This window comes from Nelumbo nucifera, chromosome 4, assembly GCF_055504915.1.
Source record: "Nelumbo nucifera cultivar China Antique chromosome 4, China Antique-T2T, whole genome shotgun sequence".
NCBI classification, from domain to species: Eukaryota; Viridiplantae; Streptophyta; class Magnoliopsida; order Proteales; family Nelumbonaceae; genus Nelumbo; species Nelumbo nucifera.
In genome coordinates, this window is record NC_142652.1 from 32,543,925 (window position 1) to 32,571,518 (window position 27,594).

Below are 27,594 nucleotides of genomic sequence, written 5' to 3' on the forward strand. Positions count from 1 at the left end.
TCAGCAGGAGCGGATCTTGGTTTCTTCTTTGGGTGTGAACACCAACTTTGGGAGATACTGCTTCTCCGGATCAGGTATATTCCTCCATTTTGCTTTTTGGTTCAGATCTGGTTCGGTCATGGTTCAAGTAAGATCCTTGAATATAGTATTCTAAATTCAGGGAATATGATTCCCAGTTGGGAGAAGGTAGGAAAAATTTTGAAATTCGCTCACCCATTCCGCAACCTTTTGGCGTCCATTAGATGGATCCTACCATTCTTTCAGTGGTATCAGAGCCACAAGTTCGAATCTTGAACCAAAAGAAAATCAGATCTGACCCTGCGCAGATGGATAGAAAATGTTCTACCAAGATTTGCGCAGATTGCTTTCTTTTTTTTTTCAAGAAATGGTTTCTTGTTAAGGGCGATTGATCTGAAATTAATTTTTTTTGTTAAATCCAAAATTTATTTAGAATTGTTCTTTATTTCTTTTGATTTAATGGACTGTTCGAACTTGGAGATTGCAGTGCAGATTTGGCGCAAATGGTCTGCGCACCCTTTTTCATTTATTTCATTCAATTCGGTCTGTAAATAATTTTTATTTTTTTATTTTCTAGACTGAATGTATAGGATTTGATCAAGGATGTAATTAATTAATAGAAATAGGATTTCTGTTATTTATTTTCTTGATTAAAGAAGAAGGAAGAAGATGGCGGCGCTGGAGATTTGCAGATGGAGAAATCGCTTCCTACGATTTGCAGTTTGTGAAACTGCAACATTAGTAATTAACCTCTGTTTTGCAGGTGGTGCGAACAATCCATAGTTGATTTGTGATTGTTTAAAATCAAGATTATTAATTTCAGATCTTTCATGAATTAATTCTTGAATTGAAAATCAGTTTTGGACCATTTCGGACTAGATTGGACCAAAAAAAAAAAACTGTTTGGACTGAATCTAGGGTTCGAAAGGGACTGTTTTTCAGTCCATCTTTCTCACACTTGTTCCAAATCTGATGTTCAATTACAGGGATTAATTCGGCCCACCTGTAAAGCCCAGTTTTAAAGGGTTAAAACTGCAAAAGCCCACTATTGCGAGAAAAGCTGTATAGGCCGAACTGCTAACTGCGATTCAGCCCATACACCTAGTCGACATTAATTGTTAATGTTAGGTTTTTAAATGGGCTATTAAAATGGGCTTTACAGCAGTTGATTGATTGGATCAATTCCTCCTTTACATGTGATGATTGGATGTTTGATGTGCTGCGACCATGGGCCATAAGCACTTGGCCCATGAAGACTCGTTAGTGGCTCTTGCGCACACCATGGCTGAATGCACATCATTGCCATGGTGTCCCTTAAGGTCATTGAATGACCCCTCCCTGCTTGGTGGGCCCCACAACCCTGAAAAGGGATGCGTACGGAACCCCTAGCCGATTAAGGCCCACCAGAAATCTGACTTTGTGAAAGTCAGTGGGAGCCACTCTGGTTTGACCTAAATTAGAACTAGGGCGTAATCTCGTTCCCTCCAGCAAATATGAGTGCATGCGATAGGGAGATCCATATGATGGACTCTCTAAAGGCCTTTCGTCATTAGCACAATGATGGGTCCTTCAGTAATGAGGAAACGCACCATAAAATTGGACTATCCATTTATTGTTGGATCTGTCAGAGTGTTTCATATGATGATAGGGGCGTCATAGACCGATGTGGGAGGGGCTCCACCAGAAAATGGGAACTCTCTCACGGTACCTTGGCGTAACCTGAATATGATGGGTAAGCACTCACTGGACAGAAAGGTTTACCTGAAAACGGCTCTGAACCTTGTCTGACAGAGGCCAAAGGGAAGCTCATTTGATGAGTGGATATGATCCGTCACAGAAAGGTGGTGGGGTTATGCAGTTGAAACAGTTGGCTTCACGCACCCCATGTGATTTCCCACATTTCCAGAGACATTTCGTCGTCTCCGTCGCTAAGAAAGGAAGGAAATCTCAGAGATGAACAAATGGGAATGGAACATAGATTAAAAACCATGTCTATGTAAGTAACATGAATCAATCTAAGGTTGTGGACTAATGTCTTTGCTATTTTATCAGAAAATGGCAAACGGTCAATTCGCAAAGCTTCTAGACGATAACAAGCTTAAGAGCCCAAACTATGCCGACTGGTACAGAAATCTTATGCTGGTCCTAACTTCTGAAAAGTTAGATAAGGTAGTGAAAAATCCTGCCCCGGAGCGTCCGGGTGATATGGCTTCTGAGGCCCGTAGGAGGGATTACCAAGATTGGGAGGACAAGAACTCCCTAGCCCGCTGCTTTGTCATTGCCTCATTAGACAACTCAATACAGAAGCAGTTCGATCAGATCGAACTAGCCAATGACATATTGGACAGTCTAAAGACAATGTATGAAGAGCAGAACCGTTCTACTCGACAGAAGGTCCTGAAATTGTTCATGACTGCACAGATGTCAAAGGGGTAAAAAGTTCATGACCATTGTCTTCGGATGATGGGATACATTAACGAACTAGAAACTCTTGGATTCGGGCTAGATCTTGGCACGCAAGTGGATGCCATCCTAAATTCTTTGCCCTCTTCCTTCAATGCGTTCACAATGAACTACAACATGAATAAGCTGAATGTCAGCGTCCAGGAACTCAGCAATATGTTGCAGAGGGCCGATGATCTACTCAAGAAGGATGAGCCTGTGGTTATGCTTGCTAAAGCTAACAAATCGGGCAAGAAAAAGAGAAAGGCAAAGAAGCCCCAGAAGAAAACTGCCAAGCTTAAGAAGCAGAAGAAGAACAAGACATTTGATGTCTGTCACTTCTGCAAGCAGACCGGCCACTGGAAGAGGAACTGTCCTGCCTACTTGGAATCTAAGAAAGGTAACATCGAAACTTGTGTCATAGAAACTAATATGTTAGTTACTTCTGTGTCCCGGTGTGTTGACTCCGGGGCTTCAACTCATGCGTGTAACTCACTGCAGGGGTTCAAAGTTAGCAGAAGATTGAGTGAAGGCGAAGTGACACTATTCTTGGGAACGACTGCAACTATTGCAGCTGCGGCGATAGGAACCGTAGAATTAGTTTTTAGAGGAGTACTTGTACTTAAAGATTGTCTTTATGTACAGAACTTGAGAAGAAATTTAATTTCTGTTTCTAAACTGTGTGCTGATGGATATATTGTTTATTTTAGTAATATGATTACTGTTAAACGGAATAACAAATTCATCGCATGCGGGGAACTGGAGAACGGTCTCTATGTTCTACATCTTTCTCTGGAAACTAACTTAACCGAAACTATGTCGGTCAAAAATCCCAAGAAAAGGAATCGTGATACAGTAAATCCCACGTGCCTCTGGCATTACCGACTTGGCCATATCAGTGTTGACCGAATCACAAGACTGGTAAAGGATGGCCCTTTGGATTTTCTAACTGTAGAAAATCTTCCCACTTGTGAACCTTGCCTACAAGGCAAGATGACTAAGCGGCCATTTCACGGTAAGCCTGAAAGATCTGCAGGCACACTTGACCTAATACATACTGATGTATGTGGTCCCCTGAGTGTTAGGACACGAAATCAACACGTGTATTTCATCACCTTTATAGATGATTTTTCACAATATGGTTACGTGTACCTAAAGAGACATAAGTCTGAATCCTTTGAAAAGTTCAAAGAGTTCAGACATGAAGTCGAGAAACAGTTATGGAGAGAAGTTAAGGCCCTTCGATCGGATCGATGTGGCGAGTATCTCTCTGACGAATTCAAGGACTACTTGAAGGACAATGGGATAGTGTCACAACTAGCTCCTCCTGCTACACCTCAACTCAACGGTGTTTCAGAGAGGAGGAATAGGACCTTGTTGGACATGGTCCAGTCACTTCTCGTACGCTCAGAATTACCCACATCCTTTTGAGGATATGCATTAGAGACTGCTATCTACATGCTGAATCGGGTTCCAACCAAATCAGTTCCGAAAACTCCATATGAACTTTGGACCGGAAGGAAGCCAAGTGTAAGACACTTGAAGATTTGGGGTTGTCCTGCACAAGTTAAAAGAACAAGTGCGGACAAGTTGGAATCCAAAACCAGTCGTTGCCTATTTATAGACTACCCAAAAGATTCGGTGGGTTATCTATTCTATGACCCAAGTGAGCAGAAAGTGTTCTGCAGTCGAAACGCTCAATTCCTAGAAACCGAATACATCCTGGACACCCATCGTCAGGAAATAGTTCTTGATGAGGAGAGCTCAGGAGCAGTGGGAGATGTCCCACAAGTTCCAGGTAGTGACCAACCTAGAAGGTCCACCCGGGTATCCAGACCACCAGTCCGATATGGTTATGACCAGGATAGTTACCTGGTGGAAGCCTTGACTAGTGAGGAAGATCCCGTAACTTATGCGGAAGCTATGTTAGACATAGATTCCCAGAAGTGGGTGGAGGCCATAAGAGCTGAGATGGACTCGATGGAGACCAATGGAGTCTGGACTCTAGTAGATCCGCCCTCCGGGGTAAAAGCAATTAGTTGCAAATGGATCTACAAGAGGAAGAAGGGCCCCGATGGCAGGATTGAGACCTACAAAGCTCATTTGGTGGCGAAAGGGTATACTCAGAAAGAAGGCATCGATTATGAGGAAACCTTTTCGCCCGTGGCCATGCTTAAATCCATTAGGATCCTGCTAGCTGTAGTAGCGTACTATGACTACGAGATTTGGCAGATGGATGTCAAAACCACATTCCTGAATAGAGATCTTAATGAAGATATCTACATGCAGCAGCCGCAAGGCTTCATTGCTGCTGGTCAAGAACACATGGTATGTAAACTCAATAGATCCATATATGGACTTAAGCATGCTTCTAGGAGTTGGAACATCCGTTTTGATTCAGCCGTCAAAATGTTTGACTTTGAGCAGAATCCGGATGAGCCCTGTGTTTACAGGAAGTCTAGTGGGGATAAGATCACTTTTTTGGTATTGTATGTGGACGATATCCTACTCATTGGGAATGATGTAGGAATGTTGACTTCGGTCAAAGTATGGCTGTCACAGCAGTTCTCCATGAAAGATCTTGGAGAAGCTTCATATATATTGGGTCTTCGACTCTATAGAGATAGATCGAAGCGGATAATTGGATTATCCCAGGCTGCTTATATTGACAAAATTGTCAAAAGATATAACATGGAGAACTCCAAGAAAGGAAACGTTCCTTTCAGGCACGGAGTCGCTCTCTCCAAGAAGATGTCTCCCAAGACTTCTGAGGAGATTGAAGGCATGAGAGACGTTCCCTATGCCTCAGTCGTAGGGAGCATCATGTATGCCATGTTGTGCACTTGCCCGGACATTGCTCAGGCGGTGAGTGTGGTAAGCAGATTCCGGGCCAACCTAGGGCAGGAGCATTGGACTGCTGTGAAGAACATACTCAAATACCTTCGAAGGACAAAAGAGTTTTGTCTGGTATTCGATGGTAGTTCACTGCAAGTTCTAGGGTATACCGATGCCGATTTCCAGTCGGATCCAGATGATAGAAAGTCTACATCTGGGTATGTTTTCACGATAGGATCGTGTGTTGTTTGCTGAAAAAGCAGCAAACAAAAGTCCACTGCAGATTCCACAACCGAGGCCGAGTACATTGCCGCAAGTGAAGCTGCCAAGGAAGCCGTGTGGATGAAGAAATCCATACACGAATTGGGAGTGATACCGTCCAGCACATCACCCATCCCATTGTTGTGACAACAATGGAGCGATCGCCTAGGCTAAAGAGCCACGGGCCCACTCGAGGTCAAAGCACATCGAGAGGAAGTACCATGTACTGCAGGAGATCGTTGGTAGAGGGGACGTCCTAATTCAGAAGGTGGCATCAGCGGATAATGTGGCAGACCCATTGACTAAGCCACTGACACAGAAGGTGTTTGAGAAACACGTGGAAAGTATGGGACTCCGGCTTGTACCAGATTGGACCTAAGTGCAAGTGGGAGCTGTTAGACAGTTTTGTATGCCCTTAGCTTCAATCCGATTTGATGTACTTTTGTTATTTAGTGGAAATAAATAAATTGCATGTTTGATTCATGTTGTTTGGTTTAATTCTGTGTAAGACCCTAAAACTGGACACTTATAGAGACTCGTGTTAGTTTTAAATGTTTACAGCCATTGGATAAGTCTGGGGAGATTTATCCTGCCAAGGCTGATACTGGTGTGCCACCAAGTGTTGGGATGGCCTGTCTCGGCCACCAGGGTAAGACCCAAGGCACATGCAGTATGGGATTACTCGAATCCTTGAACCGGACCAGATTTCCAGTATTGCCCTGGACCTTGGAGATAGATGGGCAAAACTGGAAAGTTATACCTGACCCCTAGACTCGATTATGACACTTCACTAGGTGTCGGATTGAGCTGTCTTTGATATGCCAATCAGTGAGATCCTTAGATGGGGATCAAAACCTAGGTATGTTGGGACAGTCTGAGAATTCATCTGAGTGGGTGATCATAGTGACAGGATCAGCCCCTTTGTCGGACAAAGGTAATGATCGAGAATGCACTCTCTCTGATGGAAACCAAACTGTCGGCAGTTGATTTCAATCGTTGGAATTTTGTTTTGCAAAATTAATATATTTATATATATATATATATGTATATATGTACAATTTCAAAATGTTTGCAAATGGTTTTATTTCCCGGGATCCATGTGAGTGGAGAGTGCGGCACTATTCCTTGCAGCCGAGGGAGAGGTCCTCTCTTGTCGGGCAGTGCTTGATCATTAAGGGCTGAGAGGTTAAGTGTAAGACCATTTAGGATAATACCTGATGGGCTAATCTTGCACCTGCCCACAGTCCCTGGGTTTTTATAAGATGGCTTGGCCCAGGGACCACTTAATGTAAGTGTTGGGCCCATAGGGTCCATGTGATGGGCTTAGGGGTTCACTGAGTTTTTCAGTGAATTCGGCTGGGCCTTGTATCAAAGGCTGGGCCGAACCCATGTGGCTGGTGTGTAGATCAATGCTTGGGTCCCACGCCATACAAAGAAGCCCAACTGGGCAGCAGATTTGAAACTAGTTAAACACTGAACACTTAATGGGCCAAAAGCCCATTTCGAGCTGGGCTGATATGATCACCCATCTATGGGGCGAATTTGAGATTAATGTTAGTAAAGGGATAGGGCCTTTAACCTTATCCACTCTAGGAGACCAAATTCAAAACAGATTTGAATCTGGTAACCTCCTGATAAGATCAGGAGTAAGCTAACTTAATCTGAAGATAGGATTAAGATAATCCCCTATCCAAATACAGATTTGGATTGGGATAACTCCTAATTAGGAGGTTTCTTAATCAAGAAGAAAGGAGGAGAAACCTAAGAGAGAAATATATCAGATTTCGAACCAAGGGTTTTAGTCAAGAAAACGCCCTGCGATTTGAGATAAGATCTCATACTAAACTCCAGAGAAGAGAAACAGTTCAGCCATCTTCGTCCCAAGAGTTCTCCTCCAGCTGCCGCTATTCCCTCTTGCAAGATTTGATCTTTGCAGCAATAGGGAGTCAAGAAATCAGTTCTTGACATTAGTCTTGCAAAAAAGACTAAGAAAGATTCAGTGTTTAGAGTTTCCAAAGGATTCTTGCGAAGGATCCAGTGTGTAGGACGCACCCTGCTGGTTCCGTTCCATCCACAGCTGTGTCATCTTCAGCAGGAGCGGATCTTGGTTTCTTCTTTGGGCGTGAACACCAACTTTGGGAGATACTGCTTCTCCAGATCAGGTATATTCCTCCCTTTTGCTTTTTGGTTCAGATCTAGTTCGATCATGGTTCAAGTAAGATCATTGAATATAGTATTCTAAATTCAGGGAATATGATTCCCAGTTGGGAGAAGGTAGGAAAATTTTTGAAATTCGCCCACCCATTCTGCAATCTTTTGGCGTCCATTAGATGGATCCTACCATTCTTTCAGTACCAGGATGTAGGTCATTGGAAAAAAGATTTGAAGGTAGAATCTAAGTCATTTCTGCTCGAAGAGATGAGGCTGAAAGGGTTGCTATTGCCAAAGCTGGATTGCTATGGACCAGAAGATTTAGCAGAACATTTGGTGGTTATACACCTAGGCCTGTTTCTTAATTAAATGGTATGGCAAGACAAACAAACAGCATGCTAGCTACTGCTAACAAATAATGAAGTCTAGGTCTGATGACTTTGCACACCCATAAACATAAAAGCCAATATCAAAATTATATGCTTTTTAGTCTGAATCAATGTTTTAAAAATGAATTGGAACCGCTTTGGCTACCAGTTTCCAAGTCAGCGGTTTGACTGTCCGATTCATACGGATAGCCCATTTCAATTAAAAATAAAAATAAAATAATTAAAATAAAAACGCCCAAAACCGTTGTCCGGGTTGAATGGGTCAACGGTTTGACTGCCCAGAGCAGCAGGTCGCTGACCAAGTCAATAGTTTTTGGCCAAGGAACAGGTTAAGGGTGAAATGAAACCGGTTGCCTAGATGGTTTCCAAGCCAAACGGACCAATCATCCGAGTCAACGGCGATTTGAAAACCATGGTCTTAATAAAAGAGAAGGATCAAAATTTCGATATGATACGCCCCATATCAGGCATATTGTATCGTATCTTTTGCTTCCCGATACACTTGTTTAGAGGTGTTTTTGGGAACCCATCTTTTTAAATAATATATATATACACATATATAACTATATTTAAAAACTAAAAAAAGTGGGGGCAGTATCGTTGAAAATGCTGATACACTACACCTCTACCAATAAACAGAGGTGTATCGATACTTTGAACCATGATAAGAGAGAATCTAACTAAAACATATGGCAAGTTCTTTTTTTTTTTTTTTGGTATTTAAACATATTGAAAGTTCAGATACACCCTATAACAAGAGCATTACTGATTTCAACATTGTGTCAACTTTTTGTTCAGGCATTCCTCAATTTGGACCATCTCTCTTTTTCATTTCATTCACTCTTTGTTTTGCTAGGTTGGCTTGGGGGGAGGGATTTAATCCCAGGTCAGTAAGAATTAAATCCACTAACTTTACTAGCTAAATCAACTAGCACATTCTGGACAGTCTCTTGTGTCTTAATTCATACCATCCTGCAAGTAGAGAAGAGGGGTAGTTTTGGCCTTTTGTTTTTCAATTGTTGGGCCATGTATTCTATTGTAAAGTACATCAGCTTGTACATCTTTGTATTATTCTCTTTCTTGTAAGGCATTATTGTCCATTCATTTATTAATATAAATATAACTTTCTGGGTTGGCTTGGCATATGGACCAACCGAACAGTTTTGTGTCTCCCTCATTGGGACTTAAAAGGATGGGAACATGTGAACGCACAATGTGGCAACCAACATGACTGTTTCTTTATGCTTCATGTGTTTGGTTGTGTTTGTTTTGTTCACCTTCCTCCACATGAACGCACAAAGCTAATTGCTCAGTCAGCTATGTGTGCATTCATGGATTACAGTTTCGAACAAAAGGGATTTCTCTGTTATGATGCTAAACTGTGTTGTCTTCACATATCCCATAATGTCATATTTCTTGAAAACATATGCTTCTTTGAGCATATTGTTTAAGTTACCTAAACTATCCTTTTATATTCTGCATCACTTTGGTTTTGCAAGTGATCCTCCTCTTAGTCCTCAACAACTACAAATTTATTACCGGAAGCATCCAATTCTTCCAATGTCTAGGCCTCCTCCTTCAGCACTAGTGCTTGGTTCTCCTCCATCCACCACCACTGTAAGTTCCCCTTCCTCTCCTGCTCCATTACCTACATCTGTTCCTTTATGTCATTCTCATTCCTCTTGAATTTCTCGCCCCTTGACTGTTATGGTTTTCTTTCCAACCATAGCTCCTTATTTGTTGCACTATTCTCTACAAATATACCTAGATCCTACCACCAAGTTGTTGTTTACTTGTAGTTAAGCACTAGAAAGATGCCATGAACTTAGAAATTCAAACCCTACTGGAAAATGATACTTGGGACCCTGTCTCTCCACCCCAAAATGCATCTATCATTGGCATCTGTCGGGTTTACTCAATGAAACTAAGGTCAAATGGTTCTCTTGATAGATATAGAGCTCATTTGGTAGCACAGGGTTATAAACAAGAATACGGTATTGACTATGATGGGACGTTTGCCCCTATAACCATGATGACCATTGCTCCCATTCTTTTGGTCATCACTACTATCAAGCAATGGACAATTCATCAAATGTATGTCAAAAATGCCTTCCTCCATGGACAATTATAGGAGATAGTATACATGAAACCACCTCTTAGGTACTGTGAGGATCCACACTTAGTGTGTGTTAGTGTTTGGTCTGCCTGTTAGACTGATAACAGTCAAGGAAGAGAGAGAGAAGAGAGAAGGAGAGAAAGAGAGAAAGGAGAAGAGCATAAGAGAAACAAGGAGAAAAGATTCTGGTTCGAATGAGAGAAAAAGTTCACTCTCCCATTCGGCCAGATGTATTTTATATTACTAAAATAATGTGGAAAAATCACATATGCCCCTACTTAAGTTAGGGACATTAAATCTAACATAAACTTACACATCAGCACCTAAACACAAGCACAAAGACAGAAATACCCCTACATACTCGACACTAACACTCCCCCTCAAGCTGGAGAGTATATATCATATAATCCCAGCTTGTTACATATGTAGCCCACTCTCCCCCGACTCAACCCTTTAGTAAACAAATCTGCCCATTGGTTCCCTGTATTGACATATGCAGTGCCTATCACTCTACTCAGCACCTTCTCTCTAACAAAGTGACAGTCAACCTCTATGTGTTTGGTTCTCTCATGAAACACCGGATTAGAGGAAATGTGAACTGCAGCCTGATTGTCACAGTAGAGCTTCATTGGAGTATCAACAGTGTATCCCATCTCCTGTAGAAGGTTCCTTAGCCACACTAATTCACAAGTAGTATGTGCCACAGCTCTATATTCTGCCTCTGCACTGCTTCTTGCCACAACTGTCTGCTTCTTGCTTTTCCATGTCACCAGATTACCCCCAAGAAAAGTGCAATAGCCTATGGTAGATCTCCTATCAGATACAGAACCGGCCCAATCAGCATCAGTATATCCTTTTATTTCAAGTTTTCCACCACTTTTGTATATCAAACCGTGACCAGGAGCCCCCTTTAAATACCTCACAATCCTTATAACCATATCCCAATGTGGAACCAAAGGTTTCTACATGAACTGACTTACCACACTAACTGCGAATGAAATGTCTAGCCGAGTGATGGTTAGGTAGTTCAGCTTACCTACCAGTCGCCGATATCTGCCAGGGTCTTCAAACGCTTCACCCATATCACTGCTCAGCTTAGTGTTTGTTTCCATAGGAGTTTCAGTTGGTTTAGCACCTAACAAACCTATTTCTTCAAGTAAATCAAGAACATATTTCCTCTAACACAAGTTAATACCATGCTTGGACCTTGCTACTTCTATCCCCAAGAAATACTTCAATTTACCAAGGTCCTTTGTCTGAAAATGTTCCTGCAGAAAGATTTTCAACCTGTCAATGCCCATTTTATCATTCCCGATAATGACAATATCATCTACATGTGGGCGATGATGATGACAGCTGCCGGATCTGTCGATGATGATGAAGCTAGGTGCCGGTACATGTGGGCGATGTGTATACACGTGATGGATCGGTGGTCGTTCAACAAGTGGTGGCACCAGAGGCAAAGACTTGGTCACTGCGGGAACAAGGAGAACAGAGTCCACAACTGGAAGAGGAAGGGGAGGAGGTGATGAGGAGGAAGAAACATCACCGGACCCCAAGAAGAATGGAGTAGACTCAAAGAAAGTAACATCAACACATACAAAGGAACATCGAGAGCTAGGGTGATAACACTTATACCCTTTCTGAGTCCGAGAATAGCCAAGGAAGATGCACTTAATAGACCGTGCATCTAACTTGTCCATTCCTGGCCCCAGATTATGAACAAAACAAACACATCCAAAAACTCGATGAGAGGAAACGGAGACAAGGTAGGAAACAATGTGATGAATGGGGAAATGACCATCAAGGATAGACGAGGGCATCCGGTTAACCAAGAAGCAAGAAGTAAGCACTACATCACTCCAAAAGGATTTGGGAACATTCATGTGATGCATGAGGGACCAAGCTGTTTCCAAGAAGTGACGATTCTTTCTCTCAGCCACCCCGTTTTGTTGTGGGGTGTAGGAGATATTCACGGCCATTATCAGAACGAAAAATTTTAATGTGAACACCAAATTGGTTGCGAATCTCAACATAAAACTTTTGGAAAATGGTAAACAATTCACTTCTCTTTCATTAAATAGAGCCACGTCATCCTTGAATAATCATCAACAAAAATGACAAAATATTTATATCCATTGTATGACATCACTTTATAAGGACCCTAAACATCTGAATGAACCAAAGAAAAAGGACTCAATACACCATTATCAACTCTAGGACTAAAGGGAACATGATGATGTTTCCCCAACTGATACGACTCACAATCCAAAACAGAAAGATGACTCAATGAAGGAACCAAAGACTTCAAAACTTTCAGTGAAGGATGACCAAATCGACAGTGCCACTGGAGAGGAGAGAGAGACGATTGGAGAGTTGTTGACGTACTTCCACCACCATCAAGATAATACAATCCACCAGCTTCATGCCCTCCACCAATCTTCATCCCCGTCTTAAGATCCTGAAAAACACACAAAGAGGGGTAAAAGGTAATGGAGCAATTAAGAGACTTGGTCAACTTAATAACAGACATAAGATTAAAAGGAAATTTAGGAACATACAAAACTGAGGATAGGGATATAGGGTCCAGGTCAACATTACCAACACCACAAATGGAGGATGTGGAACCATTAGCAAAGGTAACAGATTGTGATGTTGGGCAATGAGGGAAGACAACACACCTAGAGTTCCAGTCATGTGATCGGAGGCTCCAGAATCAATAATCTAAGGATGGGGTGTGGATGCTAGACAAGCCATACTTGAGTGTGCGAGAGTGGCCGTGTTCTGCTAAGATGTGGCCTGTACTAAACTCTCATACTCATCACGGGGAATACTCATCACCTCCTTCCCAGTAACATTTGTGGATGTGGGAGGTACCTGATCGGCTAAATGGCTCTCCTGTCTGAAGCTACCGTCACTGATCACGGCATGATTGGCCCAAGTTGAAGGTGGACCATGCAAGTCATAGCAATAATTAATGGTATGTCCATCCATACCACAGTGTGTACACCTCCTTGGACCCGAACAACGTCCTTTGCCACGGGCTCCCCCTAAATCTCGACCTCCAGTGCGACCACCACCACGGTTATATGTAGGTCCACTACCACCATTCCGGCCATATGCCGGTCCACTACTACCACTACGGCCAAACTGAGCTCCCCGAGCTCCACCTTTAACTCCACGGCCTCTGGATACTACTAGGGCTGATCTATCGAAAATATTAGGGTTCTCGGTAGATCCAATGGAAATCCTCTTGAGTCGAGCAAACACCTCTTCTAAGGAAGGGAGAGTTGACCCTCCTAGTATCTGAGCCCGCACTGGTTCATATTCAGATTTCAGCTCCACCAAAAACCGAGTCACATCAAGTTGTTCTCTTTGTTGTTGCTGAATTTTGACATCAGAAGTGAGGAGGTGGTAAACATTCAATTCATTACGAATGTTTCTCATACTAGCATAGTACTCCTCAAGACTCTGATTATCCTGTTGTAGATTAAAGTATTCCTGGTACAACTGAAATACTCTGGTTGTGTTGTCTTGACCCGAATACAGCTTCTTAGCATGGTCCCACACTTCTTTGGCAATATCAAGGAACATGAAATTTACACTAATCTTGGGTTCCATACTATTCCATAACTATGTGATGATCTGTGTATCTGCCTGCTCCCAATCATCATACTCAGGAGAATCGGTGGAAGGTTTTTCATCCCTTATGTGCTTCACCTTCTTCTTTGCCTTAAGAAAGACTTCTACAGATTTGGCCCAGGGTACATAATTTTCTCCATTCAGCTTAATGGAGATCATTTGAACATTCAGGTAGTCAGTAGGGACCATCACACTAGTCTTGCTATCACTGTTGTCTCCCATTGTTGAATTCGGCAAACTGCACACTAGATCACACTACACACTGATTTCAGCACTTACTACTGTTGCAAATCGCACTCTTTACACCACAAATCTAACTCCACGACTGCCTGAAACTTCACAACACTGTTTGAGGAACAGCCCCCCTTCGAATCACACTGAAGGGTGCACAAACCCTAGCACACTACAATCTGAAATCCCACCATACAGTCTGAAATAGACTTCTCATTTGATTCACACCAAAAAAAAATGCATAAAACCTCTTACCTAATCACCGAAAATCAGACCACACAAGACACCCACTGCAGCACACGAATCAGCCCTCTTCTCTTCATCGATTAGGGGAGGGCTTCTTAGAAACTGCAGCAACCGACCACAAACACCACAACTGGAGGCATAGAAACCTCCAAGGGAAGAGGGCGATCACTCCTTTTCAGCCCTTTCCCTTATCTCTAGCTGATGGCGAAGAAAACAAGAGAAAATCCTAGGCTGGGTGCGCAGATAACAGAATTCTGGGCAGATCCAATTTTCTCAGTTTAGCTCTGATACCATGTTAGTGTTCGGTCTGCCTGTTAGACTGATAACAGTCAAGGAAGAGAGAGAGAAGAGAGAAAGGAGAAGAGAAGAAGAGAAACAAGGAGAAAAGATTCTGGTTCGAATGAGAGAAAAAGTTCACTCTCCCATTCGGCCAGATGTATTTTATATTACTAAAATAATGTGGAAAAGTCGCATATGCCCCTACTTAAGTTAGGCACATTAAATCTAACATAAACTTACACATCAGCACCTAAACACAAGCACAAAGACAGAAATACCCCTACATACTCGACACTAACAGTGTGTAAACTAAAGAAGCCCCTTCATGGTCTCAAACAAGCTCCCTGAGAAGCTAAGCTTGGTTTGGACGCTTTCATATAGTTGTGTTGGCTACTGGTTTTCAACAAAGTGCTTCAGATTATTCCCTTTTTACTCTCAAGAGGGCACATGGATTGACACTTCTGATTTATGTTGATGAAATTCTGATCACAGGAGATGATGTGGATGGTATAGATAATCTAAAATTTCTTCTTAGTAGCTCCTTTAAAATGAAAGATCTTTTTTTTATCAATAACCAAAGAATTTCATTAATTAATGAAAGAGATACAAATGAGCACCGGTTGGTGTGTTTTTATGACTTGTGGAGAAATTGGGAAGCGATTGCCAAAAGTTCTAGTGTGAAAAGCAAGCTGTCAGTAGAATGGAAACCTCCCGAAGAGGGTATCATTAAGCTCAACTTTGATGGTAGCAGCCTAGGCAATCCGGGACCCTCCAGTATTGGGGGAGTGTTTAGAAATGCAGAGGGGTTCATCATCCATCACTCTTTTTTCTAGTCCTATAAGAGTAGGGGATTCAGCTAATGCAGAAATTCAGGCAGTGTTACAAGGAGTTGAATTTGCCAATGGGAAAGAAGATCTGCAAATGGGTTAGCAGACTCACTAGCTAAACAAGGAGTGCATAGGAATCAGATGTTTTGGACTAAGCTGTAATTCTCCATTTTGATCTGAGGCCGCATCTCGCACCTCTTTTTGGGAACCTTCTCGGTGTATCCCTTATAACTCTATTAATAAAACTTCTCATTATTCATCAACAAAAAAAAATGGCCCACTTTACTAATTCCAAACAAGTTGACACCCCATTGGAACTCAATCTCAAGTTGAGTAAGAATGATGGAGAGGTTCTCTCAGATGCTACCTTGTATAGGCAACTTGTTGGAAATCTTATCTATCTTACTATGACGGCCCGATATCGTTTATGCAGTTGCAGTTCAGCTTGCTAGCCAATTTGTTTGAGACCGGATCTGCTCCTCGCACAGGGCGCCTCACACCGAACTCACACGCACATCCTACCATGCATTGGGAACATCTCCCGTACTTATAAGTTATTATTCACAGGAGATGTTCCCAATTCACGGTGGATGTGCCTGTGAGGCACCCATTTGTGAGGAGCAGATCCCGTTCCAATTTGTTTCTGCTCCTTGTCAGCCTCATTTCTCTATTGTGCTTCAGATCACTCGTTATGTGAGAGAAATTGCTTCTCATGGGCTATTCTTCTCATCTTCCTCTTCTACTCTCCTTAGAGCTGCTGATGTGGATTGGGCTGGTTGCCCCAAGTCCTGACACCCGTCGCTCCACTAATGGTTGGTGTATTTTTATTAATGACTATCATTTCTTAAAAATGTAAAAAGCAACAAATTGTTTCCAATTCATCAATTGAAGCAAAGTATAAAGCAATGTCCTCTGTCTGCAGTGGAATTGTTTGGCTCTAGGCTCTGCTTCATAATATGGATATTGATCATCCCTCATTTATTCCCCTCTTTGCAGACTACATGAATGCCATCAAGATTGCATCCAATCATGTCTTTCATGAGTGCACAAAAAATATAGAGGTGGATTGCCACTTCATAAGAGATCTTCTTACTAGCCACATTTCTCTCCCACATGTTTCTTCTAACTTGCAAATTGCAACTTGTTGACCTCTTCACCAAAGCCATGACCTGGGCCAGACAACTTTCTTAGGACAAACTAATGCTTGTTCCTTGGCATCAGCTTGAAGGGGAGTGTAGAGAAGAGGGGGAGTGTAGAGAAGAGGGGTAGTTTTGTCCTTTTGTTTTTCTATTGTTGAGCCATGTATTCTATTGTATATTACATCAGCTTGTACATCTTTGTATTATTCTCTTTATTAATATAAATATTCTTTTATGGGTTGGCTCAGCATATAGACCAACCAAACAATTTTGTGTCTCCCTCCTCCCTCTCTCTCTCTCTCACACACAGCTAAAGTTATCACTGCAAAGATCCCAGAATGGTCTTAGTGCAATTTCAAAGGGTGAAATCTACTGTCAGAGAGTAATAACTGACCTATTTCAAATTGATACCCAACAGATCAGATAGAAGGTAAAGAGTTTCAAGGTTACACTTGTAGAAAATCTGATTTATCGTTTCCATACAAGGTCCACATAACAAACATAAATGGAGTGATTCTATTCATAGAATTTACCCTTTAAAATAGATTTGATGTTTTGGAGACAAACCTGGGCCTGTTTCTGAATTAAATGGTCAGTTAGCTGTGCAAGCCTTTTCTTAAGTTGAACCTCTATTTCAGTTGGATTCTCTATCTCCTTCCTTGTTGTTTCAATGTCTTCTTCCAGCTTCTTTGCCTGTATAGAACAAGAATGATTAGTTTCAGAAATAAGCACATCTAAGAACTGCCCTTTTCAGGGAATTAGTTCCATGCTTCCATTATGTTTGATCTCTCAATACCTAACAGCCTAAGCACTTGGTCAACTATAAAAAAGATATATGCTAAGTTTAAGCAAGGTTCAAAGTATCAATACTCTTGATACTAAATTTTACCATATCGAGAGTCTTAATATTTTTTACTTTTCTTATTAGGCATTTTAACAGTGGAAATGCCATATCATACATGATTATTTAAAACAATTGAAACCAATGAAATTGTAACATATAGCTTATCGATGAAGACAAAAATCCATACGTATCATATGATACACACCGATATGTTTCGATATTTTGAACCTTGAGTTTAAGGTAATGAATATAATTATTAATGTATAATCGGTTCTCTTTATAAATTTATTTTATTTACATCTTCTCTATAAAGTAAATAGTGCAATAAATACAATTATTTATAACTAGTGTAACAGCACGTGCCATGCATGTGTAGAAGTTTTTCTTTTTTTGAGAGAAAGAGAAGGTAAAGTATATTGTATTAGATGTGTAAATGGATAGCTGTACATGGGCACTGATCAAAAAAAAATGGATAGCTGTACATGGGGTGAGGCTTCCCCAAGAGTACTTTAAGAAACATAATTACAAAAAGAGGGCATCTGTAAAAATATCGTGTTCCTTTGCCCAATATTAAATTTTTGCTAAAATGTGTATAATTTGGTCAGGATGAGAGGATTTGCCTTCAAAATTTCTACCATTTCTCTCCTTTCAAATTGTCCAAAAAGCAACTGCATGTGCCATATTCCAAATAATTCAGCCATTAACAGAGAGGCCTTCAGCTCTCCAACTATCAAGTAAGCTCAGAACCATGTTGGGAAAAACCCAACATAAGTGCAGATTAGACTGCAAATGGTTCCAAATGATTCTGCTAAGAGGGCAATGCAGAAAAAGGTGGTCTGCCATCTCTTGAGAAGTATTGCAAAGAGGACAGTTGGGGTGTAGATCTAGGTTATATGGCACTGGGGATGTCTACCTGAAAGACAGTAGATGGCGGCAGTGGTGTTTTCTGTGGGGCTGAGAACAAGAGTGAAGAGAGGATAAGGTTTCAGAGTGGTAGGGCTTAGAGAGAGTAGTTGTGTGGGGATCCTCGGAGATCCCCTATTTATAAAGTTACCTTGGGAAAGGAGGGAAAACTTCCTGCTTCAGGAAGGCAGTCCCGAGTTTGTTGGATCTGAAATTGGCAAGTGGGCTGGGGTTTCGCCACGTGTCCATCCAGTTATGCTGGTACCAAAGATCTCTCTTCTCCTGAAGCCCACATGTGAGCACGAGTGCAGCCACTCCCCTTCTAGAAGCTTGCCTATATGCATCACTGGGGACATTACTCTAAAAAACATTTTTAAGTGTTAATAAAGCTATGTGGCATAGGATGTAAGATCAATATGCAGATATGGGGTTGGGTCACAGAGTTGTGATGAGAAGGGAACAAATCGCATCGCAAAATCATGATGACCTGTGACATGAAGCTAGAACGTTACATCACATCACATAACCGTTACTGTGACATGAACCATCTCAGGGAGATGTGTTGGAAGGCCACAGCATGGTGTATTATCATGAGGTCCTTCTGTGCTGGGATAGAGGAAGGGCAGCACGAGTATGCCCATGGGAAATGGATGCACTGGGACTTGGTATCTCTATTTTAATGTTTTATCACACTGCTATTACTTACGCGTTAGCCAGTTGTGTAGACTCACAGTAGGTTGTTCATTGCAGGTGATGTGATGTCAAATTCCATGTACTTACAAGGGGAGTAAATGAGAATACCTCACCTACCCAGCTTATCTTTAGTAAGACATTTTCCATGGGCTGCAGTCCAGACTAGAAAAGCAACTTTTGATGGCACTTTCTGTGCCCAAACAACTTTATGAGGGAAAGAGGGTCCATTTAAACTGAGGTACTGCATCATGGATTTGACTTAGAAAATTCTCCTCTTATCCCATTTCCAAACTCTACTGTCCTCTGTGTTGATAGGCTGAAATTACTGCAGATGGAGAAGCATATCTTCTAGAATTTCAATCTCCCATTCGAACAAGTTTCTTCTGAAAAAAGGGTACCAAAGACCCATAGCCCCTTCATTACAAGAAATCTCCACTACTGTTGCCTCATTTTTTTATGAATAGTTGCCACTTTGTTTGTGACTGCATTAAAGAGGCTAGGATAGATTTCAGCCAAGGGCCTATCTCCACACCACGAGTCTAACCAGAATCTTAGACGGCAACCATTGCCCAGCTTATTGGCAATGCCTTCTAAGAATTGTGCTTGAGTTTTCTGAATGCCCATCCATAATGCTGTGGTGGTAGTATGGGTAACCTGAATGGTGTCCCAACCTCCATTGGAGAGGCCATACTTCTGTTATATGTGTTTTTTTTATCAGCAATAAAGAATTTAACCATACTTCTGTTATATGTCTTCTAGAACCATTACTATAAAGTGGTTTGGGTATGTACAAAGAAGACTATCTGCGACACCAGCAAAAAGTAATCTGTTACAAGTTCAAGGGGTTGGAAAAAAATAGGGGTAGACCAAAAAAGACATGGGTTAAAGTGCTAAGAAATTATTTAAAGGCCCATAATTTATGGATATGGCACTGTATAGAACAGAATGGTGGAGTAGGATTCATGTGTCCAACCCTATATAGTTGGGGCAAGGCTTAACGCTTAGATGATGATGGTGTGTGTGTGTGTGAGAGAGAGAGAGAGAGAGAGCAGCTACAAGGCACATTTTAATTGGGATTCGTGTAACCAACCCCATATAATTGGGATAAGGCAATGATTTAAAAGGCACACCTAGGTGCACAGGCAAGGCACATTTTAAGGTATGCACCTTGCCTAGGCCCCAGGTGCAGCACTTTCAAAAGGTGTGTGCCTAGCGTGACTGTGCCTAGGAGTGTGCCTGGTGCGCCTTACACTACAGCCTAGGCATGCACCTTTTTGAAATTTGCGCATTTTTTTTAAGCCTAGCGGCTGGGTTGGGGTGGAGAACACCCTTTCTTCCTAACGTTGTTCATTCATCTCCTTAATACAAGACACACAGTTGTCAAGGTGACAAGGCACCCTTGGAGGCTCGCCTCACCCAGTCGCCAAGTAGTTTTGTGCACTATGTTATAAAATACTTTTATATTTTTAATTTTTTTACATTATAATTACAAAATAGGCATTATTAAACTAGAATACTCATTTTATGTGTTCATGTACTAATTTCTTTTTATTATTTTCTTATTTGTTAGGGTTTAATCAACACAAACATTGCTAACTGCTGTATTGAACCCATGGTTCAAAGTATCGATACACCTCTGTGTATCGACAGAGGTGTAAAAGTACTTATAACGATACTCCCCCTATTTTTTTATTTCTTTGGTTTTCAATTTCATTTATATATATATATATATATATATATATATTATTTTAAAAAATGGGTTCCCGAAAACACCTGTAAACATGTGTATTGGGGCACCAAAGATACAATACAATACACCCGATACGGGGCATATCGTATCAAAGTTTTGATCCTTGATTGAATCCTCAAAGATTTCAGAATCTGAACCAATAAGCAAGTGAAGAACTTAAAATTTTGTCTCAACACATTTTCTTCTTACAGATCTTCTTCTTCTTCCACATTTTCTTTTCTTCTTTTCCTATAGCAAAAGTAGGGGTTCAGCCCCTATATTTTTTGAATTTTCTTTCCTTTGTTCCTTTTCTTCACATAAAATGTTGATTTTCTAAACTTAAAACATGAAATTTATACTTCTCTTATGAAAATTATGGATAATTATTAAGAAAAGATGGTTATGGAACCTAGGGAACTACCCTAGGATATATGGTTTTACTTAAAAAAAAAAAAAATTCCATCACCTAGGCGACTAGGCGACAAGGCACCCCCCTGTCGCCTAGCCTCGCCTTGGCGCCTTAAAAACTATGACAAGACACTTTTTGAAAGACAAAGAACTATAATTATAATTACATTATCTTTTACATGCAAAATAAGAATTTAAGACCCTAACATGGACTTGTTTGGGCTTGCCTCAAGGGGCTTGATGCAAAGGTGGCTCATAGAATCAAGAGTGCAAGATGCTTAACATCACATTAGCTATTTGAAGTAATGAAATTGGGAAAAAATAAAGAGATTGAAAGTTTCACATGCTTGAATATGTTTTATGCGTTATGTTTGATTCTATTTTTACATTTTCATTTTGAATATGTTTTACATGTTATGTTTATGTATTTTAGGCTCAGTTTGGAAAGAGTACAAATACAAATATGTACAGTACAAATACATACAAAAAATAATACAAAATACAAGGTTTTGCACTCTACATATTTGTATTTGTACTCCTTCCAAACTGAGCCTTTTTTATCAATAACTGGATATCATTAATTTAAGAAAAATAATATAGGTGTACAAGTAAGGGAGAGATAAACTCTCTTAGCTCTCCCAAAATCAATACAGGTTACAACAAAGCCCAAAACAGATGATTCCTTCCCAAAACTGAGCCTTAATTTCAGATAATAGTTTTTTTCAAAACATTTATTTTAAAATTTATATTTATATTTTTAATTAGTATTATGTTTAATATTTTTATTTTTTGAATTCTTTTGCACTTTTGCATCTTGCTTCGAAAAGGCATGCCCGCACACACCTTGCAACTTTAAAACACTGGGATAAAGCTTGGATGATGAGTTGTTAGGTCACTGTATGCTCAAGTAGAAAATTGAGATGAATTACTAAGATTCCTTCAATAAAAGAATCATAATTTGTCACATTGAGCATGGACAAATTTTCACCATATCCATCTTTACACATGAAGGATGGATTTTCTTGTTGTAGACATAATTATCAGATATTGAAAATTAAATAAGAAGCTAACCTTCTCTTGCAATTGTCCAATTTTATCACATACAAAAGAGTACTCAGCCTCAAGTATCTCTTGCTCAAATTCAACTCCTTTTGCAGCTTCCAACTATGAAAGTGTTAATAGAAGACAAAAGTTAGTAGGAAAGCTGGTCAGCAATGAAGAGTGGCTGAAACAGCAAAAACACATGGAACAAACTGAAACAGGAATTTAATTATGATATTGATATTTAACACAGATCCACAAACCCAACTTACATACTAATAAAACCCAAGTACATGAGGATGACTCACTTGGTCTGAAGATGATCCACCTTGATGAACTTCAGACATTTTCCTTCCAAGTTCTGCAGAGATAAAAAGGAAGTTTTAGTAATTCCTTGAATAAATTACCTCAGAAATGTCACACTTTCTTCACAATGTTATTATGCTAATGTTTTGTGGCATTTTTTATCAATGACATGAAACTTTCTTAGAAAAAAAAATAATCAAAAGAGATCATAGGATACAAATGTCCTCTATGATGAGGACCTAAACCCAACCTTTTGTCAAAGGCAGCAGACATAATAAAACAATCAACAGAATACAAAAACAAACTCTCAATCCAGCTCCACTCAGAAATGCATGGGCTCCAATACAATTAAACTTAGGTGGTGTTTGGCACGTCTTTTGGTCTGCGGAAAGCTTAAAGGACCAAAAAATGATCTTTTTCCGTTTGGTATCCATAGACAGAAAGACGTGAAGATGAGCACATGGAAAGACCGAAAAAGACAAAAATTAGGAAGCTTCAAATGAAGGTTTTGGTCTTTCCACACTGAAAATAGCCTTCCCAGCTGTTTTTAACAGCCTGGTAGACCATGACGCAAACCAAACAGTCTTGATCTTTAAAGACGACCCCAAAAGCTCAGCGCATCTTCTCATCCACTGGGCTGTTGAAAGATCTACCTAGAAAGACTTGCCAAACAGCCCCTTTGTTTACACCTGTTCTAGCTAGACTACCAGCAGATAAGTTTTCTGATGTGCCAGAAGAACAAGTTCACCCTGGCTCCGAAGGATCTAGCTTACTGAACATGGTGTCTAGTGGCCATGATCCCTTTGATCCCTTTCTCATCCTCACCTTGGAAAGCTACTCAATCACTACGAGTAAGACCACAAGGGTAAGCTTTGTTGCAATATAATAAAGTAGAGATAAATTTAATACATTTATAGGTCACAACACAATTAAGCTTTGTCCATGCCTGTTTAGCTAATACCAGCTAGGAAATCTTCTGAGGCATCATTAGAACAAGATGTTTGCCCTGGTGGCCAAGGATCTAACTAGGGATGTCAATGGGTTGGATTAAATGGTAAACCCAATTTGATCCAACCCTAGGGTCAGGCACATTCGGCTTTAAGGTTGGGTTAGGGTTTTGATTCTTCAACCTGAGTTGGGTTTAGGTTATGGCTGACCCGCCCCACCGGGTCATGATGCCTTACATATATACAAAGTATTCTTGTAACTTTTGGCTTCTAACTCTATAGCCTTAAAGTTTAAGATTTATTTACATGTTGATGTTGGCTTTCTTCTTTTTTTTTTAAATGGAAAAAGTGACATCTTAAAATCTATAAAACAATTTCCCAACTTAAGTTAATGGATTTTAGGTCTTCAAAATGTGTTAAAAAAAGTACAGTTAAAATTCTATGGGTTGGGTTGGTATCGGATTAGACCCTATGGGGTCAGGTTCGGGAATTATGCATTTTGAGCCACGCCAGGTTCAGGTTGGTCCACTGGAGGATCGGGTTAGGGTTGAGGCAAACCTGTGCCGAACCCGACCCATTGACATCCCTAGATCTAGCTTCCTCAATATAGTGTCCTACAGGCCAAGCCTTCTCTTACCTCTCTGCATCCCCACCTGAGAATCCCCCTCAACTGCTGGCTCTGAGAATCCCTAGGGCATGCTTTTCCATAACAATGATGAGTGACTAAATTTCTTAAACCTTCAGCATATTTCATCAACTTGACTGGCTTGGTGACTACAAACATTACTTTGAAAGTTTTCTTTTTTAACCTTGTAGTAAGAAATTTAAGTAAGATTTGTCATCTCCCTTTTTATCAGTAACGAATCATTTTATTAAGTTACTAAATCAAAAACAAGATTTGCCATCTTTGCAAACTAGGGCTGCAAATGAATTGGATCCGATTCCACTACACTTCAAATTCAAATTTGATCCATTTTTGCAGGATTCAAATATCCACTTGATCTTAAATGAATACAATTGGATCCGGTTTTGTGATCTGTTAAGTAATTGGATCAAATTTGGATATAGGACAATTCGATCCATTATATCCAATCCAATCTTTTAGATATGCATTGTAGAATATATATATTTTATATATGTTACATAAATTACTCTAACCCCTAAAACCATAGTCTCTCTCTTTGATTCATTCTTTTCTCCCTCTTTGGCCTTCACCTCTGCTAACCTAACCCTAGAGAGGACAGTTGAGAGTCTGGTCTGAGACACGAGACCACCATTGCAGCAGTCAGCAAACAACACCAACTAAATGAATTGGTGACTACAAATATTGCTTTGAAAGTTCCAGAACAACCATCCTGCACCACTGTTGCTTGGTGAAGGAAGGTAATGACTTGAGGTCATTGGAAGATCTAAGAACAAGGTTTCTTGTTTCTCAAGCCATAGATCTGAGTTCCAGTTCCTTTTCTCAAGCCACATATCTGAGATCTCAGTTGGAGTGCTCAGATATACCATTTCCTCTTCTTTTTCTTTCTTCATTCTTTAATGGTGATATGAGACCAGATGACCATTTTGGTTCAGTTGTTCAAAACCAGAAAGCATTCTATTAACATCTTCCACTCTTCAAATCAAATCAGATTGAATTGGACATCCAACAACTTAATCGAATTGAATTTGACTTCGAATAGAGAAAATCATAGATCCATTGGATTCAAATTGAATTTGAGAAATTATGGCACAAGGTTGTTCCAAGTATTCATGGCAAATCTTGGATCTGTTTTTCAGGTGAGGTGACTATTCAAAAAATAGTTGATAGAGAGGTTAAAATTGGGAAAAGTTTGGGTCTGTTCTTCTGGGGTGGTGAGGAATTTGCTAGGAGGGCTTTTGAAGAATTTGAAAGATAAAAAGAGGAAGATAAAATGAAGAACAAAGCGCATCTGAAAGGGAGCAAGGATTGGGACAAGGAATACTCAAACCAAGAGGACATGTTCACAGATGAAGACTGATGTGGGCATCTGGAAGGGTTCTTGCTTTTGTTTAGAGATGGGTGGTGATACTTGTTTTATTGGGGTTTTGTATTGGCTCTGTCCCATAATCTTTATTTGGTGTAGTTTGAGTAATTTTTCTTGTTTGTAAGGTGTGGAATTCTTAGGCATTTTTTGGGTTTCCTGAGGGTGTTTCTTGCTTTTGGTGATTTCTTATCACCTTTTGCTGTATTTTCTCTTTTATTTTAATGAATTTTCCTTTTATTCTTCAAAAAAAATATATATATATTCATGGCATGTCAAGCAATGGATGGGATGGGATGTCTCCGTAGAGCTACCTCGGCTGCCCCCTGGAAGGCCATTCATGAAATTCTGCCTACCTTTCTACATCATATCAACTTGGCTTCTGGTCAGAAAATCAGATTTTGGGAGGATGTGTGGATTGGGGATACCCCTCTAGGTGAGAGGTTCCCTTCTCTTTTTGACCTTTCCAGTGTCAAGGGTAGGCCTATTTATGAATTTCTAAGTCAGCACCATCATCCTTCAGGGCTGAACTGAAATTTTGGCTTTAACAAGAACCTTAGAGAATCTGAACTTCCTAGTGTGTCTGAATTGTTAGGCCTACTGAATTCAGTTTTCTTGGGAGAAGGTGGATCGGATTCTAGGGTTGGGTCCCTAATTCTGATGGGTTGTATTCTTGTAAGTCCTTACATTCCTTGGTAGCCACCTCTTGTCTCTTGGGAGGAGGTGTGTAAGTCCTTACATTCCATCTTGTCTCTTGGGAGGAGGTGTGTAATCAGAAATCTAATGAAGGTTTAGGTATCTTTCCCCTCCATCTCATGAATGTTGCTCTCTTATCCAAATGGCTTTGGCATTTTGGTATCGAGAAGAATGTTTCATGGAGGGAGTCACTCAGTTGCAAGTATGGTTTATCTGGCCTTGGCTGGGAATCTAATCAACCCCTTGAAGCCTATGGCTCTAGTATCTGGAAAGGAATTGCCAAATACAGATATCACTTTTTCAGACATATTTCTTTCAAACATATGAATGGTGAAAGTATTCTCTTTGGAAGGATGCTTGGTGCAGTTCCTGCCCCCCTCGCTGAGGAGTTCCCCTCTCTATTTGCATTATCCCAAGACAAGAACGCCAAAATTAGCGACTGTTTTGAATTTGTAGCTAGCAATATCATCCAGGCACCACAGTTGAGAAGGAATGTGGATGATTGGAACATTGCTAATCTGGTTTCCTTGCTGGCTTACCAAACCAAGTTGCCTTTAATCCTCTGGACCAAGATAAAGTCTGGTGGAATGGGGACAGGCCTGGTGCCTTCTCAGTTAAACCATGCTATCAGTTGTTGGTAAAGACTGATGAAAATCAGGTTCCCTGGGACTGGATTTGGAAGTCCAAAATCCCTTCAAAGGTGATCTTCTTTGTATGGACAGCAATCAAGGGAAAAATCCTCACAGTTGACACCTCAGATCTAAAGGCTTGGTTCTTGTCAATAGGTGTTTTCTTTGTGGCTTGGATGCGGAGTCAGTTTCTCATCTTTCGCTCCACTGTGTGTTCACCCAACAAATCTGGAGTCACTTCTTGGGTGTGTTTGGAGTCAATTGGGTGGTTCCTCCAAACTTGCAGTGTCTTTTCTCTTCTTGAAGGTTAAAATCTTTCAGTTATCGAGGGAAAATCCTTTGGAGCTTAACCCCCTAGAGCCATCTGTTGGTATGCTTGGAAAGAGAGGAATAACAGGGCTTTCCAAAATGTCTCTTCTTCTGTTGCAAGGACTTGTGCTTAACATGTGCCAGAATTGAAAGGGTTCTGGTTAGTTGATCCTCCATCTATAAGGAGTTCTCGGATTTAAGTTTTGCTTATTTTGTCTCTCAATGGGGTTCTCTAATCAAGGAAGAAGCTATCTCTATGTAATTTTCTCTATGCTTTTATCTTTCAAGCTCTCTCTGTATGCAAGGGAATCTCCCCCTCTTTTCCCCTTTATAATGAAATCTCTTACCTCTCAAAAAAATATTTATATTTACTCTATTTTTAGTTTTCTATTCAGGTATACAGTACAGCAGCACTATATGATGTTATTTCTCAGTGTTTGGATTACCCCTGAACATATTGATTCTGATTCACATCTGGAATGTTAGATACTATTGTGGGAGCAAAAT

General features: G+C 40.5%; 1 protein-coding gene across 1 annotated transcript in view; it reads right to left on the bottom strand.

Moving 5' to 3' along the window:
• The window catches only part of GC2 (golgin Putative 2), a 41,997-nt gene that overhangs the window by 4,134 nt on the left and 10,269 nt on the right, over nt 1-27,594 (bottom strand). Inside the window, exons 6-8 of the mRNA XM_010276405.3 lie at nt 22,503-22,555; nt 22,225-22,317; nt 17,144-17,269 (exon numbers count right to left, since the gene is read on the bottom strand). Of these exons, the coding sequence (XP_010274707.1) occupies nt 17,144-17,269; nt 22,225-22,317; nt 22,503-22,555 (272 nt within the window). The remainder of the gene's footprint in view (nt 1-17,143; nt 17,270-22,224; nt 22,318-22,502; nt 22,556-27,594) is intronic.